Here is an 18,060-nt window from a genome sequence, read left to right on the forward strand (position 1 = left end):
CTTCAGACTCAGAAAATTGTATATTTTAAGCTTTTTTCTATTAAAATATGTAGATTTGATAGGCTTTTTTTTTTTTTTTTTTTTTTTTTTTTGAGATACATTTTGTTTGAGAGAGCAAGAGAGAGCACGAGCAGGGGGAGGGACAGAGGAAGAGGGAGAAGCAGACTCCGCACTGAGTGGAAGCCCATCACAGGGCTCCATCCCAGGACCTCGAGATCATTACCTGAGGCGAAAGCAAGAGCCAGGCGCCCAACCGAGTGAGCCATCCAGGTATCCCTAGATTTGCTAGGCTCTTAAGTCAAGGAAGAAAAACTGTTAGTATTCTTTATAATAAAATTTGAGTCTAAATATCCAGGCGTAGGTGGGATGTGGCCCCGTTATTAACACCAGTTTGAGAGAATGTTGTATGCTATGAACAACGTTACAAAGACCATGTGAAGAAATGAGAAGTCATTATAAGCAAGAGAGCATACAGTGTATACTGCTTGTAACTATATGCACAAGGTCTGCATGGTGATAGGGAAGCATGTTATTGGCTTTGTAGTAGGTTTTTAACGTGGAACCTGATAGCATGCTTTTAAAATTTATATGGAAGACAAAAAGTCCAAGAGTAGCTAAGATGAACTAAGTAAGGAGTTTTTCCTAACGACTGTCAACTTATACAGTGATGGTAATTAGAATAGTGTGCTTTGCGCAAAGGAAGAGACAGACCACTGGGACAGAACAGAACCTGGAGCCGGATCTCATGTACTGAAATCAGAGACAGAGAAGAGTCTGCATTGTGGATTGTAATTGACGCTGACACAGTTGGACTGAAAAATCGAAATTGGAAAGTTATATATTTATACCCACAAAGCAATCCAGCGAATTCAGAATTTTTTTTTAATTGGTCAGGCCACACCCCACTGCCTTTTAAAAGTCATTTTATTTTACTTATTAAAGATTTATTTTATTATTTTTGACAGACATCACAAGTAGGCAAAGAGGCAGGCAGAGAGAGAGGGGGAAGCAGCCTCCCCGCTGAGCAGAGAGCCTGATGCAGGACTCGATCCCAGGACCCTGAGATCATGACCTGAGCCAAAGGCAGAGGCTTTAACCCACTGAGCCACCAAGGCACCCTCAGAATTTTTTTTTTAAATTTTAAAGATTTTATTTATTTGAGAGAGAGAGCATGAGTGGGAGGGATGGGGAGAGGGAGAAGCAGGCTGCCTCTGTGGGGCTCGATCCCAGGACCCTGGGATCATGACCTAGGCTGAAGGTAGATGCTTAACCCAGGTGCCCCTAGATTGTAATTTTTAAAGAAGATGGCAGTAGAAACACGGAGCTCCCATACACTGCTGGAAGGAGTGTACATTTAGTTAGGCCCTTTGGAGATAATTTAGTGTCTCTGAAAAAACCTGACCATGTATGCTGGGAGACAGGTACAAGAACGTTCCCAGCATTGGGTTATGTAGCAAAACAGGAGCCATGGGCATTGACAGAAGAATGGACACATTTGTTGTGTATTCATCCAGTATCATGAGTATCATAATATGGAGGAATCTCAGAAATAATGTGGAGGAAGAAAGGTCACTGAAAAATGCAGTATGATTCCAATTATTTGAGGTTCATAATCAGATAAAAATTAAACAAGATATGGCTTCAGGATGAATATTTATTAGGTAAAACTGTAAAGTCAAGGAAGAAGATGCTGAACACATAATTCAGGATAGTGGTTACTTCTGGGGAACAGGGAAGAGACAAGCTTCCGGGAAACTAGAAAGTGTTTGATTTATTATTATACTTAAATTGTACACGTACCCTCTAAACACTTTTTGTACATTGTGTGAGATAAAAACTGTTGAAGGAAGTAAATATATCTGGTGTTTAATTTTTTCTTATTTCCAGCCTTTTTTTTTTTTTTTCATTCTAACCAATAAATGCACAAAGGAATTCCTTGTTTTCTGTTTTGATCCAACTTGGGAATTGGGATAATTGTCTAGTTAGTTTTATTTTAGATAAAAAGATGTATAGTTTTTAAAATACAAGAACTGAATTTAGAAATAAGCCTCACTAAACTCGCCATTAATGGGAAAATATTTTCGGTAAAGGTGGAAATCACGTGGGAATTTTTGAAACAACCATGAGAATGGGGAAATGGGGATTTACAGAGAGTAGACATCACAGAGGTGGATTTAGAACAGACTCATTCATGGTCATGATTTACTACTGTTGCTCCTACTGCTAGTACTCGTGGGGAGATGCTGTTTACTGCTTTGTGAGTAGGAGCTCTTATCATTCCCTCTTTAAGGATAAGGATGCCGGCGGGGAGGGGCACCTGGGTGGCTCAGTTGTTAGGCTTCTGCCTTTCGCTGGGGTCGTGATCCTTTGGTCTTGGGGTCAAGCTCTGCATCGGGCTCCCTGCTCTATGGGAAGCCCGCTTCTCTCTCTCCCACTCCTCCTGTTTGTGTTCCTTCTTTTGCTGTGTCTCTCTGTCAAATAAATAAATAAAATATTAAAAAGAAAAAAAAAAGGATAAGGAGACTGGGAACGCACTGTCCCAAATGAGCCTGGCCTATACCTGGCAGAGCTAGGATTCTAACTAAGGTCTTACCGTGATTGTAGATCAGAGTTATGCTATACTTCAGGGGTCAAGTAAATTTAGGACAAAGCTGACATGAAGAGGTCGGGTAGTTTCAGGTGTCTGAGAACTAAATTGTAGAAGTGGGGAGTTGGGTTTGTACAGTGTTGCATACTAGAAAGAGTGATGAAAAGTTGAGGAAGACAGGTTTCTGCTCAGTGTGAGAGAGAATGTTTGATGACTAGGTCTCCAGAGTTATTTCCATCTGTAGCCTAGCCCCCTGTGGTGGAGCTGGCGGTCAGTGCTGTTTGCTGAATGAAGAAATGAGGCAGGACAGTGGGGATGTGGTGCCCATCATGACATCTGCCCCAGCAGACCCTGTGTGTGCTTCTGTTCAGGCTACTACAGAAGTCACCACACTGGTTAGGAAGTTAGGCTAAACACTGTAATTCCTTTCTCATGAACGCTACAACAAATGACCAGCCTCGTCCCTGTTGGAGCTCTTTGACTAGCAGTAAACGTGTTCCAATATGATGACTTTGGGAAATCGTTTGAGTCTCCCAAAATCATCATAAAGACTAAACTGAGTTTTTAGAGGGCAGGACTCTTTTTTCCTGTGGTATTACGAGCATCTAACACAGGTACATAGCATGTGCCACATTGGTACTGAATGAATTGTAGAAAGAAAGCCTTTGAGGAAGGAGCAAACTGACCAGGGGCGTGGTGATGGGGTGTGGTTGAGACTTTGAAATCCATCAGGCCATAAGGAAGACCCCTCTGTTGTTTGTGCTTGTTAGGATTGTTCACTAGCCTGTGGGTTTTGAGCACTAAAGACAAAGTCCCTTTGGACAAAAGTAAGTTTTGGTTTTCACCATGATATGCCTGAGGAGTGGTGTCTTTCTGCATGTGGTACTGGCTTTGTAGCTACCAGGTTTCCTCTTTATGAAGTCATTTGTCATGAATGCGACCAGGATGCACGTTATATACCCGAGACGTGACTATAGTATGATGATGGAAGCTTCCAGTCCTTGTAGTTCCGTGACAGACGCTGTACCTACAGGCTTTCCTGTGTAGCTCACAGAATGCGCACAATAAACCTGTGAGTTTGTGGATAGAAAGAGATGCAAATAATTTCAGTTGGATTTTTGAGCTGACTCAGCAATTTTCCTTACAGACCAGAGTGAGCTCCGAGCAGGAACATTTCCTCATTGTTCCCTTTGGACTTCTCTATAGTGAAGTGACTGCATCCAGTTTGGTAAGAATATCCTTTTCCTCTTGGGTATCATGTGTGTCTAGGTCATAGTTGATAATTAAATACCTTTTAATCCCATGAGACCTATAAAACCCAAGAAAGAGGACAAAGTTTGTGTTTTGTGTGATAAACTCAGAAAAAAAAAGCTTTAGAATTAGTTATAAACACTTTAAACTTTGGCTGAAATAATTTCTAGGAAGGGTCATTTGAAATCCTCCTGACATCTTAAATTTTTTTTTGCTTATTTTCAGGTTAAAGTCAATATACAAGGAGAGATAGTAGATCGTGGAAGTACTAACCTAGGAGTAAACCAGGCTGGCTTTGTGTTACACTCTGCCATCTACGCTGCGCGACCAGATGTCAAGTGCGTGGTGCACATCCACACGCCGGCAGGAGCTGCGGTGAGTGTGCTGTTCCCCAAGCGACTCGGAGTGAAAGCTGTGGAGCGAGGGGCGCTTTACATGTCCTCATAGTTGTGCTCTCTTGAGGCAACAAGTCAACAAGCCTGGTTTTGTGGAGTAGAAAAAGTCTTTGACTAAGTTTACTTTCTTAAAAGAATTTTTTTCCTCTTAAGGGGTCTATACACTCTCTATTTTTGGAAAACCTGTGTGAATCTGAAAGTGTCTATTAGACTTAACAGAAAGTTGGAGTGTGTTGAGGGTGAGGTCAAACTTCAGTGTGGGGAAGACTGCTGGGAGCTGCAGAGGGAGGGCCGTAAGCAGACTCCTTGTCTGTGAAGAGGGTTTGTGGGGGCTGCCAGACAGGCTGCAGGGGGAGGATGCGGTGGTCTCAGGGAAGTGCTACGGGGATGCAGGAGGCCTGGACCTGCTCATGGTCCCTGGGGTGCCAGATAGGGGTGGCAGACGTGAGAAGTGGGTGGTTGAGGCCTGGAAGCCTCTAGATGTCTGCCCGAAGCCAGCAGATGCCGGGGCTGGATCATGATAGGAAGGAGAGGAGGAACGGCTGTGGCGAGAGGAAGGCACAGACCTCGTAAGCTGTTGGGAGACCTGGCCTCTGAGCCCGGAGCTTCCCCAGAGCCCGCCCCAGCACAGTCAACAAGCCTGGGCCCTTCTTGTGCCCACAGGCCAGACCTCCCAGCCTGAACATGCCCATTCTGGTTGTTAGTATGGTCATGTGACAGTGAAATGCTGCAACTCTCCAGAATTGGCTTTTTATCACCCATTGTATATTCTAATGACTTTCTGGACTTATTTTTACCACACATAACCTCGTGGATTCAGTAATGCTGAATGTTCACCTGATGTTTTATGTCATGCGTTTGGGATTGTTTTAATGAATGGTTGATCTGTCTGGCTTAGTTATTTTACTTTGAACATGTGGTTCTAGATGTCAACATAAGAGTTTTAGTAGAGCTATCATTTTCTGAAATTTTTTCTAAAAAAAAGTGTGCTCTTCCAGCCACAAAAAGTCCATGCATTTTAATGAACCATTAGCAGTACCTTTAAAAATATGGTTACAAACAGCTTACTGTATAATTTTTTTTAAAAGATTTTATTTATTGATTTCACAGAGAGAGAGAGATCACAGTAGGTGGAGAAGCAGGCAGAGGGGTGGGGGGGTGAAGCAGGCTCCCCACTGAGCAGAGAGCCTGATGCGGGACTCGATCCCAGAACCCTGGGATTATGACCTGAGTCGAAGGCAGAGGCTTTAACCCACTGAGCCACCCAGGAGCCCCTGTATAATTTATTTTAAAACATACCAGATCACTTCACTTGGAAATTTCTTCTCCTAGGAAGGCTGATACCATGAGAGAGAGTAAATATGACGTTGCCGCCTTTTTTGTGGTGGCTTCTTTTAGATGAACTTGTGTGCAGTTGTTGCACTTGTGGATATTCTTGGAATCTTTGGAGCCTGTTAGTTGAGGTAGAAATCCTTAAAAGTTAGCACATTCCAAAGTCAACTTGGGAATATTAAGGAAATTAAGGGCTTTATGAACACTTAGGATTGTTTTATTGCAATAGAAGAGAAATTATACAGCATAATTATTCTAAACTTCAGAAATTGGCTCTTATCTACATTTCACGTTTCGTTCTCCCCTACAACCTGAGATGACAAGTGGGTCAGAACCTTACAGCATGTCCAAACCTTCTCTTTGCAGGGTCATGGCTCACTCAGAGGGAGCCCTTGTCTCTCCTTGCAGTAGGGCCGGGCTCATCTTGGGAGGAAGCCTGAGCTCATATAGCATTATGATCAGTGTGGGAGAAGTCCAGAAAGACATGGAATTTCTTTTGAGGCTCTCCCAGCATTGCAATGCCTTTGATTTTTAAGTGTCCATCTGTAGTAAGCCCCAGAAGTAAAGTTCATCTTAAGTTCATAGGTTCATTTATTTCTGAGAAGAGAACAAAATAAAATAATGTTCCCCTTTTTATTTCTTTGAGGAAAGTGTTTGCCACGTCATCAAGGTGTGACTGTTGATTTGTCTTCATTCATGGTGACTGCTTGTTCTCTAGGTCTCAGCGATGAAATGTGGCCTCTTGCCAATCTCCCCGGAGGCGCTTTCCCTTGGAGAAGTGGCTTACCATGACTATCATGGGATTCTGGTTGAGGAGGAGGAAAAAGTATTAATTCAGAAAAATTTGGGGCCTAAAAGCAAGGTCAGTAGGCATCTAATCTGGTATTTAAATTGTGTAGGAAAGAAGAAAAAAGTCAGAGTAGCTGTCTTCTTGCGTAGCTCCTCGAGCTTTCATGTCTCCCTACAGGTTCTTATTCTCCGGAATCACGGGCTCGTGTCAGTCGGAGGGAGCGTTGAGGAGGCCTTCTACTACATCCATAACCTGGTGGTCGCGTGTGAGATCCAGGTGGGCGGGGACCAGTTTCTGCAGGCTATGACTTATTTTGGCATTTGCAGGGTTCTTGCAGATTTTTGATACTTGTTTAGTAGGAATGAGTTTTTGCATAACCTCTTTGCCTGAGGTGAGCTAGTGGATTTGGAAACTGACCAGAGCAAATGCCATTTCACTGATTTAAGTTGGTGAACAGTTATTGGGCTTTTCATTTCTAGTTTTTGTTATTCAAATACAGACGTCACCACCATTTACAGAATGCTAGCGTGTGCCAGCCCTGTATCAGGTGCTTTATTTACATGTTATTTTGTTTGCCCCTCATGGCCCTGTTCGTGGAGGCAGGTACAGAGAGGGAGACACTTGCCAGCTGTGTTCAATCCCAAGTCTGTGCTCTCCCCACTGGAACCTTGACTTCATCTAGGCAGCACTGCAGTCCCCAGGCTCCTTCATACAGCCTTAAGAGGGGCTTTGTTTCCCCGTTTCTCCTCCAAGCATGAGGGCCCAGTATCTTTGTTTTGCTAACGAAGAACTTCTGAAAATGACTTTGTGTGTGGATTATCTGTCTCTGTCCATCCTTCAGTTTTTATTCTTACACTCTGACGGCTTGGTTTCTTCAGAGACCTACATTTCTGTTTGAGTCATCTCTGTCGTCATCTGATCTGATCCTTTTGTCCTCGGCAAGAAACTCAAACGGTACTATCTGCTTGTTTTGGAAAAGGTTCGAACTCTGGCCAGTGCAGGAGGGCCGGACAACTTAGTCCTCCTGGATCCTGGCAAGTACAAAGCCAAATCCCAATCCCCGGAGTCCCCAGCAGGGGAGGGCACCAGCTCACCTCCCAAGTGGCAGATTGGCGAGCAGGAGTTTGAAGCCCTTATGCGGATGCTCGATAATCTGGTAAGATCGTTGTTACCACCTGACAATAAAGCTTCTGTTCCAAAAGTAGCAATGTCAGTGTTTTTATAGCAAGTGAAATTGCTATCTTCACGCGGTGTGTGAATGCTTTCCCCTCAAAAATCATGAAGAAGCACCAGGGCAATTGAACTCCTAAGCTAAGTCACAATAAAATAGGGAGGGTTGCTTGTGTTCCTTTGTTGTTTCCTTTGTGGGGACAGGAGCAGAGAGCATGCCTGCTCAGAAGTGGACAGTTTGGCCCTGGAGCAGCAGTTAGCAGCGCCCGACCTCCCATAAGCAGGCTTGGGGGTGGGGGAGCTTTAGCGTAGGAAGGTGGAGCGCGCCCCGCCCCCCGTGTGCTGCCATAGCTGTGGCAGGTGCTGTCGATGGCAGCACGGGGGCCGTGGGGCTCGTGGGGCCCATTCTAGCCTAACAGGACTGTTGGACCAGGGCACAGGTGGGACGGGTGGCCTCAGGAGGCAGGAAGTCTAACTTCCTTAAAGATTTTGGAACAAAAAGAGTATCAGATTCAGTGTGTGCGAAGCGTCCTCAGGAGCTGGATTTGTTTAGTCAGGGCGGAATGAACAGAGAAAGCAGAATCTTCCATAACTCCTGAATTCACTGGCCCCGTAAAGATGGATTGTGTTAACTGACCGGCTGCTCTTGAGCCTCTAGCCACTAATAGGACACAAGGAGTGCATGACCTAGCTGGGGAGAGGGACTCACAATGCTAGAGGCAGCTGAGCGTTTGGGATCTGAGTTCTGACAGGGCGTGATGAGGGCTGCAGAGGTGGAGACAGGGCATGGGCCAGGTCATGGGGAGCAAGAGGAGGAACAGAGCTCACTAAGGAGATAGAAGAAGCAGCTGGCATTAGGTGGGAGGGGGCAGTGGTGGCTCAGGTATCAGTACTGGGCGGCAGGTTCCCCCAAGGGGCCCGACGAGACAGAGTGCTGGGGTGGCTTCTTCTCTCCTCCTGGCAGGCACTCTAATGTGTCTCACTGTTCTGTGACCCTGAAGTCAGGCAGGAAAACAGGAGAAAGGACTAAGAATCGAGAATGCCAGGCCACCACATGTTGTGTGCTCAGTGCCTTCTCAAAGAGGGAGAGAAACCAGAATTAGGCAATAACTCTAATTTGCTAGAGGAGGGAGAGGAAGGATGAAAGATGAATCGTTGAAGCGCTTGTTACAAGGGTGTGGTATTCAGTGTCCTTATTGCACATGGTCGCACAGTCATTATTGTCATTTAAAAAAAATTAATTTAAAATTTTAGATTAATTTTTAAAAATTAAATTAATTAACTTATTTATTTATTGACAGAGAGAGATCACAAGTAGGCAGAGAGTCAAGCAGAGAGAGAGAGGGGGAAGCAGGCTCCCTGCTGAGCAGAGAGCCTGATGCAGGGCTTGATCCCAGGACCCTGGGATCATGACCTGAGCCGAAGGTGAGGTGGAGGCTTTAACCCACTGAGCCACCCATGCACCCCGTTATTGTAATTTTTTAAAAAAGATTTTATTTATTTATTTGACAGGGAGAGCAAGAGCATATAAGCAGGGGAAGGGGCACTGGAGTGGGAGAAGCAGGAGAGGGAGAAGCAGACTCCCCACTGAGTGGGGAGCCCAATGCAGGACTTGATCCCAGAACCCTGGGATTATGACCTGAGCCAAAGGCAGACACTTAACCGACTGAGCATCCCAGGTGTTCTGATTATTGTCATTTTTAAAAAAAATTTATTTATTTGACAGAGACACAGTGAGAGACGGAACATAAGCAGGGGGAGTGGGAGAGAGAGAAGCAGGCTTCCCGCTGAGAGGGAAGCATGATGTGGGGCTTGATCCCAGGATCCTGGGACCATGACTCAAGCTGAAGACAGACGCTTAATGACTGAGTCATCCAGGCCGCTGCTATAGTCCACAATTTGTGTAGCATTTGATTAACCATGTATGTTTGCCCATAATTGAGCAGGGTAGATAATAGTTGAAGATTGTCATACTGTAAGACCTATTTGAACATAGAGTTAGAAGAAATGCTAAATTGCTTCCCTGAAAAACCAAGATGTAATTCCAGCTTGTCAAAGAAGGAAGGAATCCTTATGTTCAGCTGTAATCCACGCCCTGCAGGTCTGAGGCCTGAGGATTGCCTCTCATTTTAGGATTGTAGCATTTAAAGGGGAAGTATAAGAAACCGTACCCTCTGAGGATAAGGTTTTGAGATGTTCTAGTGGTTTATCTTGGAGTCATGGTGACGACTCAGGTGTCTTCCGGAGGAAGAAGACACTGCAGTTGTTAAGAACCATGTTTTGCTGAAGGTGGCCTTTTCACCACCGAGTGGTTAGCACTCAGCGTCCTCAGTGGCATGCTCAGCAGTGGAAATGCAGCGGGGTGGACACTTGCCTGTCTTCCTGAGGGCAGTGGTGGGGGAAACAAACAGCCACTGACTGATGACTTCATTTCGAGATTGTTACCACCCTTTTTTGAACATAGTAAAGGAATGATTGGTAATGAAAGTGGTCTCCAAGGAAGAGGAGCACCCAAAGGGAGCAAATTCCTCCCCTTCCATCTTACAGGACAGAATCAGGAGGAACATGAAGGATTCTAAAGCTCCTTGGCAGGCAGAGCACCGGCCGTGGCCCCTCTTGCATGACTAGCCTCTGATTCTCCGGTCACTCCCTGTTCCTTTGTGGCTGTGAATGACTTGGTCCACACATGCAGCTGTGGGTCAGGAGCCAGCTGAACCAGATTCTTGGCTTAGGGTCTCACAAGGAAGGCTACAGTCAGCGTGTCAGCCAGGACTGGACGTTATCAGAAGTCTGGGTGGGGGAGAATCCACTTCTAGGCTCCCTGGGAGTGTGGGCAGGATTCATTTTTTTTAACAGCTGTAAGAGTCCTGGCAGCTTGGTTTTTCAGAGTCAGTGATGGACAGAGAGACTCTCTCAACATGGGTGCCATACTCGGGGTGCTTGGGTGGTGTAGTCGGTTGAGCTCCTGACTCTTGGTTTTAGCTCAGTGACATCACTATCTCAGGGTGGTGGGATCAAGTTCCATGTCGGTCTCTGCAGTTGGCACTGGGTCTGCCTGAAATTCTCTCTTCCTCTTCCTCTTCCTCTGCCCCTCCCACTCAGGCGCTCTCTTGTGTGCATGCTCTCTCTGAAATAAATAAATCTTAAAAACAACAACAACAAAAAGATGGGTGCTACACTCGTAAGTAATGCATCCAGTCACCTTTGCCAAATTCCGCTGATTAGAAGCCAGTTAGGTCCTGCCAAGCTCCAGGAGGGAGGGGCTAACAGCAGGCGGGGGGCTGTGGAGGGGGGTCATCATGAAGTCTGTATGCCACAGCCACCAGGTGCTAAGCACTGGTTAGGAGTAAGATGTCACACTTGCCTTGTGGAGAGTGTCTTTGGGAACTCAACACACAGGCCAGTCCAGCATGCGGGCCCGGTGCTATGACAGTGTGTTCCCGAGGTGTGAACCCGCAGGGCCTCGTCATATGCCCTTAGTGAGTGGTTATGAGGCAGAACGGAAGGTTCAACTCGAGCGTTGTTACATTCAAAAGTAAAGCAGTTTTGTCAGGAACCTTTGACCTTCCCCAAAGATTGCGACAGTATCTAAACTTTATCCTAAAAAGTAAACAAAAAGCTAAGTATTAATTAATACAGCCTGTACTCTAGCCAGCAGCAAGTAGGCCCTGTTTAAGTATTGAGTTTATTAACTGTCTGACCGAGCACAATGCCTAACCAGTTCTCAGGTCAGAACATAGCAGCACCAGGGTGCCTGGCTGGCTCAGTCACCGGAGCATGGGACGCTTGACCTCAGGGTTGTGAGTTCAAGCCCCGTGTTGGGTGTGGAGCCTCCTATAAAACAAATAAAAGAAAACACCCCAGCAGCACCTCAGGACCTCTGTGTCCCTTTTAGGCACTTACCCATCCCAGGGGTGACCACTGCCACCTTGGTTTTACCTCTTTTTGTCCTTTTTTTTTTTTTTTTAAGATTTTATTTATTTATTTGACAGACAGAGATCACAGATAGGCAGAGAGGTAGGCAGAGAGAGGAAGGGAAGCAGGCTCCCCGCTGAGCAGAGAGCCTGATGCGGGGCTCGATCCCAGGACCCCGGGATCATGATCCGAGCCGAAGGCAGAGGCTTCAACCCACTGAGCCACCCAGGCGCCCCTCTTTTTGTCCTTTTTATGAATGAAAGAATACAGTGTGTTCTTTCCCATTTGGTTCCTTTGACTCCACATCATTTTTGTGAGATTCCCTCTAATGTCGCCTCTGGTCCTGGAGTATTTGCTTGGGTTCCAGGTCCCTAGTTCGTTGTGTGGACGTCCCTCAGTTGGCCTGCTCAGGTGTTGCTCGCTCTTTCTGGTCTGGGGCTGTGAGGAGCAATGCTGCTTTCAGAGTCCTGGTGTCAGTCCTTGTGTCTCTGCCAGCCAGCAGCTAGGTGCTGCGTGCCCAGCTTTTCTAGGGCTTTCCACACAGTCTTCTGAGGTGACACTGTGTCGAGATCTGGAATGGTGACTGTCTTTCTGTCTCTTTGGCCCCTAGGGTTACAGAACTGGCTACCCTTACCGATACCCTGCTCTGAGAGAGAAATCTAAAAAACACAGCGATGTGGAGGCTCCTGCAAGTGTCACAGGTTACTCCTTCGCTGGTGACGGGGACCCGGGCACTTGCTCCCCTCTCAGACACAGTTTTCAGAAGCAGCAGCGGGAGAAGACAAGATGGCTGAGCTCTGGCCGGGGCGACGATGCTTCTGAGGAGGGGCAGAACGGAAGCAGCCCCAAGTCGAAGACTAAGGTGTGGACGAACGTTACACACGATCGCGTGAAACCCTTGCTGCAGTCTCTCTCGTCCGGTGTCTGCGTGCCAAGCTGTATTACCAACTGCTTGGTCTGTGCCTACCTTACTGTTCATAGTTAGATGATGTAGAGCAAGTGGGTAGCTGGGGCTTCGGAGGCTTTGGGAATCCAGTCCCCCTGACCCGGACTGAAAGCAAACCTTCCTCATTAACCTTCCTTAGCCCGAACCAGAATCTGCTCTGTGTGTCAGCTGTAATTCAACTAAATCTGTCTGTTTGAAACTGCTTAAGATCTGTCCTTCAGTAGCTCCACGCAATAGAGATCCTGAGTAACTCACATGTGCTAACCCGCAAGTTGGAGCTGCCATTTAACTCAAATTGTATTGAAGGAGTCATAAAACTTCTTGCACAAAATGGTAGTTTGGTCTCGAGCTGTGATCGTGGCGTCTTGATCTCCAGTGATTTCACATAATCTCTGTAGTCTGTGCTTTCAAGTCTCCGGTGTTGTCTTAAGCAGTTTACTCTGTCTCACGGGCGTTTCCTCTGCTGACCTTGTCCTCTCTAGTTAGCCTTGTGCCCTGCTCGCTGTCCCAAAGCCTCCGAATGCTCTAAGCCAGCTGCCTTGTGCATGGACTGTTGCATGTGAGTAGACGGCCATAGTGGTGAGTCGTGTGACTCCTGCTGGGTGTGGCATGACCCAAGTGCAGCGCAGGCCACCTGCAGGCACCCGCGACAGACCCTGTCAGCGTGCTTTGTGCCAGGAGGGGCAAGCACGGCCCTGAGAGGTATTCGCTGGCCTGGTTCTCGCGCCCTGCGGGGACTGGTCTTCACTGCCCCCTCAGCCAGCCGCAGACAGCTGGGTGGCTCCCACGCCACAGACTAGGGAGGCCCCCGGCGTGGGGTCCTGTGAAGAGTCAGGGGCCGGGTTGACTCCTCTCTGCATGCCACGTTCTGTAGGAGTCCAGGTGATGTTAGCTCAGCGGGCCCGGCAGGGCCTTCTGTTCCCCAAATAACAGTGTTTTTACTTTATAGATTTATTCCAAAGAACACAGCTCTGTCTTCCACAGGTGGCTGTGGCGAGAGCCTCTGTGCTCCTGAGTGGACGGGTCATGTGGGCAGAGACTCCGTGTGCACGTGGCGGGGCTCAGCATTTGAGCCCGTCTCTCCTCTCTCCTCCACCCTCCCTCTCTCCCTCTCCCTCGTTTTTTCTTTTCAAGTTTCATTTGTTTCGATTTTATTTATTTTGCTTGTTAAAGGGAGTGGGCCTAAAAACCACCTTTCCGCTGCTGATAGAAATATGTAGTGCCGAGTGGCTGTGATGAGGTTTTCCAAAGCGCCCGTGTAGTGGCAGCTGTGCACTTTATTTGCAATTGGCTTGAGAACACATGCACTCCTGTGAGGTCCTTGAGGCAGTGCACATGACACTGATGGGGAGACCTGGCTCAGCGGCGACGTGTGGGGCTTCCCCGCTGCGGCGTAGCGCAGGCTCTGGCCGCTGCTCCCAGGTCGGTATGTGAACTCATGGTCACTGTTCTTAAGTTTCAGACATGTTCAAGCTTCTGAGGTTATTGGGTTAATGTTTTTGACTAAAAGCTATGTTTACTAAAGAGCTGGAGTTGTTTTTATCTGAGAAGATAACCCTCAGTGAGTACCTCGCAGCTCACGCCCATCCCACACTCCCCTTCGCGGCGGCTAAGCTCTTGCCACTTGTGTTGCTTTCTTGAAGCCTTATGGTCTCTGGCTCCCCGACTGCCTCCGGAAAGTACCCCGAAAGGCATAACACTGCCGGCCTTGTTTCACTGCTCAGTGCTCACCCATGCGTGCGAATGAGAATCCAATGAAAAACCTCATATTTGATTGGCGATCCCAAAACTGGCAGGTGAAAGCGTGTGCTGACGCTACGCACTGATGACTAAAATGGCCTTCGAGTGAGAACTCAGGAAGCGCTTCCCGTTTGTTTGGGATATTTTTGTAACACTCTGAAGTATGAAGTTATAGAAAATACTCGACATCACCAAACTCTACCGCTGGTGGCTGCCGTGCACATGGTCACATTGGTGATTCACACGAGCTATGCCGGTGGTGCATTCTGATGCTGTAGTTTATTTCCGTGCCAAACTTTGGTGATGCCCACTCCTGCCTCACGATGCGGCCCTTCCCTTCACCTGGGTGGCAACATCACATCGCTTTTCATGACCCTGCCATCTCATGCTTCCAGCAGCTTTGGCATTGAGGACTCTCAGGGCAGTGAACCAATGTGCTCTGAAGGGTCCCCCTTCCCCAGCTGGTCTGCGGGAGTCCCGGAGCAGAGCTCGGTTGCCTGCCTGTGCCACGCCTGAGTTTTCTGAGGGGTGTTCTGGAGGGCCTGTGCTGGTCGGTCATGACCTGGGCTTCTGTTTGCACATGCCCTGCCCCGATCCCCCTGCTGCCGTGACAGGAGGTGTGGTCATTGGTTCATTCTCTGTGATGTTCATGCATGACCAGGTGTGAGACACGGTGGACAGATTGGATGCTGTGGTCTCATAGAGCGTTGTCTCCATTCTGACTTTTCAACTGTTCTTGATATTTGCAGTGGACTAAAGAGGATGGACATAGAACCTCCACCTCTGCTGTCCCTAACCTGTTTGTCCCGTTGAACACTAACCCAAAAGAGGTCCAGGAGATGAGGAACAAGGTGCGTACCAGCGGTCATCAGCCCTGGGTGGAAACAGTAACAGGCGGAGGCAGAGTCGGTGGTGGGTGGGCTGGGGTGCACGGCGCACTTGCCCGGGGCGGGGGCGCTTCTTCTGCCACCGCTCTGGTAGCCGAGGCTGTGTCTTTCCTCCACTTCCGCTGTCGCGCTAACAGGTGTGCGAGCAGCAGATGGATCAGGCTGCTGGTGCTGGAACTGCTTGCTCATAGAGCCGGGCAGAACTGGAAGCCAGAGAGCCTGTTTCCAGCCAGAACAACCTTTGGCCCTCTGCTTGAGCGTTCATTCGCTGAGCTGTGGATGTTTGCTGTGTCAGAACATGGGCTCCCCCCATGTTCACAGTGTCACTATATGACGGGCACGTGGGGGATAGTCCCCTCAACGAGTACGGTGAGAGATCTGTGCCTACTGCAACCATCTAGAGGTGCAGAAAGTCAGGAATGGCTCAGTCCCTCTCTTAGACTCACAAATGGTTAAACAGGTGGGACTGGCCCCATCAGACAGCCACTGTGGCCATGTGGGGGCCCTGAGGGGCGGGGCAGAGCAGAAGTGCAGCTTGAGCGGGACTCTGGAGCTCCCCCCGCACCCCGTGCACAGACAGAGGGACTTCAAGTCACAGCCAGGCTTCTCTGTACTGTTGATGTGTGTTTCTCCTTCTTGCATCCTCAGATCCGGGAGCAGAACTTACAGGACATTAAGACGGCTGGCCCCCAGTCCCAGGTTTTGTGTGGTGTAGTGATGGACAGGAGCCTCGTCCAGGTGAGAGCTCAGAATGTCTGACATTACTGGGTGGTGGCTCTAGTGACTGTCCACTCCAGAATTAGTCTTGAGTTGGGAGAGAATGACTCAATGAGGTAAGTGTTCTAGGCAACCCTTTATCTTCGTGAGAAAGCCTTTCGATAAGAAATACCAGGCCACTTTTCCTGAAGTTGTAGATTTAGCACAAGCATGCCTGAGGGCCGCGTCCCCCCCTCCTCCCGCCACCGCCCCGGCCCTGCTCTACGTGATGCATGCCCTGGTGATGGTGGCACACATGCCGCCTGCTTGGGGACCGGGGTGCGCCCTAGTTTAGCGGTTTACTGTGGAAAATGCTAGAAGAGGGTGGGTTTAATGTGTGTATTGCTGTCTGCAATAAAGTGCCGCTTGGGGTAAAGTGCTCATAGAGGGCACCTGTAAATGTGGTCTCTGCATTTACACACCGTTCTAGAGAAGGGCTGTACTTTGTGGCACGTGGAAGATAATTGTGTAAGTAGTTATCTCTGAAAATGAAGTTGCCACCTAATGCTTTACACACGATGGCAGGGTAGGTGACCATTTTCCCATTTGGGCCAGCTGTGGCCCTGCTTGTGTGGTCTGTGCTCGCACATGGCCGCGCCATCACCACTGCTGTCGCCGGCTGTCTCTGCTGCATGCCCTTGGCTGGCTCCATCCTGTGCTCTCCGTTGATGTTTCAAAGCTGGGCCTGGTGGGCTCTCATGACTCAGTTTACTGTTGCAGGACGCACCCCTCTCTGACTGTACGGAAACAATCGAAGGGCTCGAGCTTACAGAGCAGACCTTTAGTCCTGCTAGATCTCTCTCTTTTAGAAAGGTACTCACCGCCCTGTCCTCACCTCCCCGTCAGCACGCGCGCCTCTTCCCCTGCCCCACTCCTCACTGTCTGCTCGCGCTCGGCGCCATCTCACGTACTGAAGTAGCTTTGACTCTGTCTCGGAATTATCCATGGGCTTGTGCAGAGGTTCTGCTCTGCCTCTTCTTCCATGGACATGTTTGGTCTGAGGCTACTTCCACAACTGTTGTTTTTCCATAAGGCTGTGGAGAGCGGGCCCATCGTAAGGATGTGGTGCGTTTCCCAAGTTCTGCACGTGACTTTGGTTTAGTGCATGCTTTTGGTTTTTAGTTTGCCTTTTTATAAGAGGCCGATTGCAAGAGGCTTAGTGTGGGTAGACCGTGGGCAGTGGCGGCTCTCCTGTGTACCTTCTACCTTTGCTTATTCAGCACGTGCTGTGAACATGGCAACTGGAGGTTGTATGATTGAAAGACATTTCAGAGGACGGGGACATTGGTCAGTTTTTATTGTGGATGAAGTTGATTTTGTTTTTCCCTTAAAAAAATCCTGGATAATTTTTAAAAAGTGTTTCATGGGGAAGAAGGCATGGACATTTGAAGCCCAGAGTTGTCTTCCATGTACGTGTCTGACGTGTTGGAAGGAGACCTTCCATGAGCATTCAGGCTGCACTACTTGGGCTGGGGTGGACTGCGGCTGCCTCTGCATTTCAAGTCATAGTCACGTTCACCCTGCATTCAAAGGACATTTGGGGGTGTGTCTCTTTCAACTCATACACCTCCATTGAGATGCAACTATCACATTGGTGATGTTCCAGTTGCCAGGAAGAAGCAGATCTTACCAAAGGCTATATGTCCCTGTGTGGAATCCCCACCAATAACACTATTTTGCGTACCTACGTGTTCATTCCATGTGTACCGTTTCTTACCGTTTAGAATGTACTCCCAGCTGCCATTCTTGGAGGAACTCCTCAGTGCAAAGGAGAAAGACGTACTTGTTTTGCATCTCAGTACTTTGGGCTCGAAGCTTTTATGATCTTGTGAGTTCCTCATTTTTTTTCTCAGATGTGTGAAGGTGTGCTGAGTCCACGAGCCCCAGGGCTTCCTGTGCGGAGTCCACCCGTCGCTGCCACCCTGTGGCCCCACGGGCAGAGCCGGTTGGAACAGTCCTTGCTTGCATCGCACATAGCGGTCTCTGCCGGCACGCTGCCAGGGCTCGCTGGAAGGCAGGCGGTACTGAGATGCAGCTCTTGGGCCAGTTCCTCGGCCCCTGTTCTGGATTTGCCCCAGCAGTGTCAGACATGGGTGTGTGCCGTCTCCTCTGTTTCATGAAGCATAGATGGGGATACCTCCGGGCCAGGAGGTCAGAGTCGGTGGGAACGGAGTTCCCGGTGGTCCTGGTGTCCCCTCCACCGTCTGAGCACCGCGCTGCGTGAGCCGTGCGCCGGCTGGAGTTAGCCCAGGAGAGTGTGCCCAGCCCGGCTGAGATGCTGGTGTCCCCAC

At 48.4% G+C, this 18,060-nt stretch overlaps 1 protein-coding gene across 9 annotated transcripts in view; it reads left to right on the forward strand.

Annotated features, from left to right (window-relative positions):
• The window catches only part of ADD1 (adducin 1), an 88,975-nt gene that overhangs the window by 61,708 nt on the left and 9,207 nt on the right, over positions 1-18,060 (forward strand). For 3 of the 9 annotated variants that reach the window (XM_047718676.1, XM_047718680.1, XM_047718681.1), the window contains exons 5-13: positions 3,735-3,815; positions 4,064-4,213; positions 6,284-6,427; positions 6,533-6,631; positions 7,335-7,511; positions 12,051-12,395; positions 14,876-14,977; positions 15,662-15,751; positions 16,490-16,582. In XM_047718676.1, coding sequence (XP_047574632.1) covers positions 3,735-3,815; positions 4,064-4,213; positions 6,284-6,427; positions 6,533-6,631; positions 7,335-7,511; positions 12,051-12,395; positions 14,876-14,977; positions 15,662-15,751; positions 16,490-16,582 — 1,281 coding nt within the window. The remainder of the gene's footprint in view (positions 1-3,734; positions 3,816-4,063; positions 4,214-6,283; positions 6,428-6,532; positions 6,632-7,334; positions 7,512-12,050; positions 12,396-14,875; positions 14,978-15,661; positions 15,752-16,489; positions 16,583-18,060) is intronic. The other 6 variants (XM_047718677.1, XM_047718682.1, XM_047718678.1 and 3 more) reach the window with 3 other exon arrangements.

This window comes from Lutra lutra, chromosome 2 (assembly GCF_902655055.1).
Source record: "Lutra lutra chromosome 2, mLutLut1.2, whole genome shotgun sequence".
Lineage (NCBI taxonomy): Eukaryota > Metazoa > Chordata > Mammalia > Carnivora > Mustelidae > Lutra > Lutra lutra.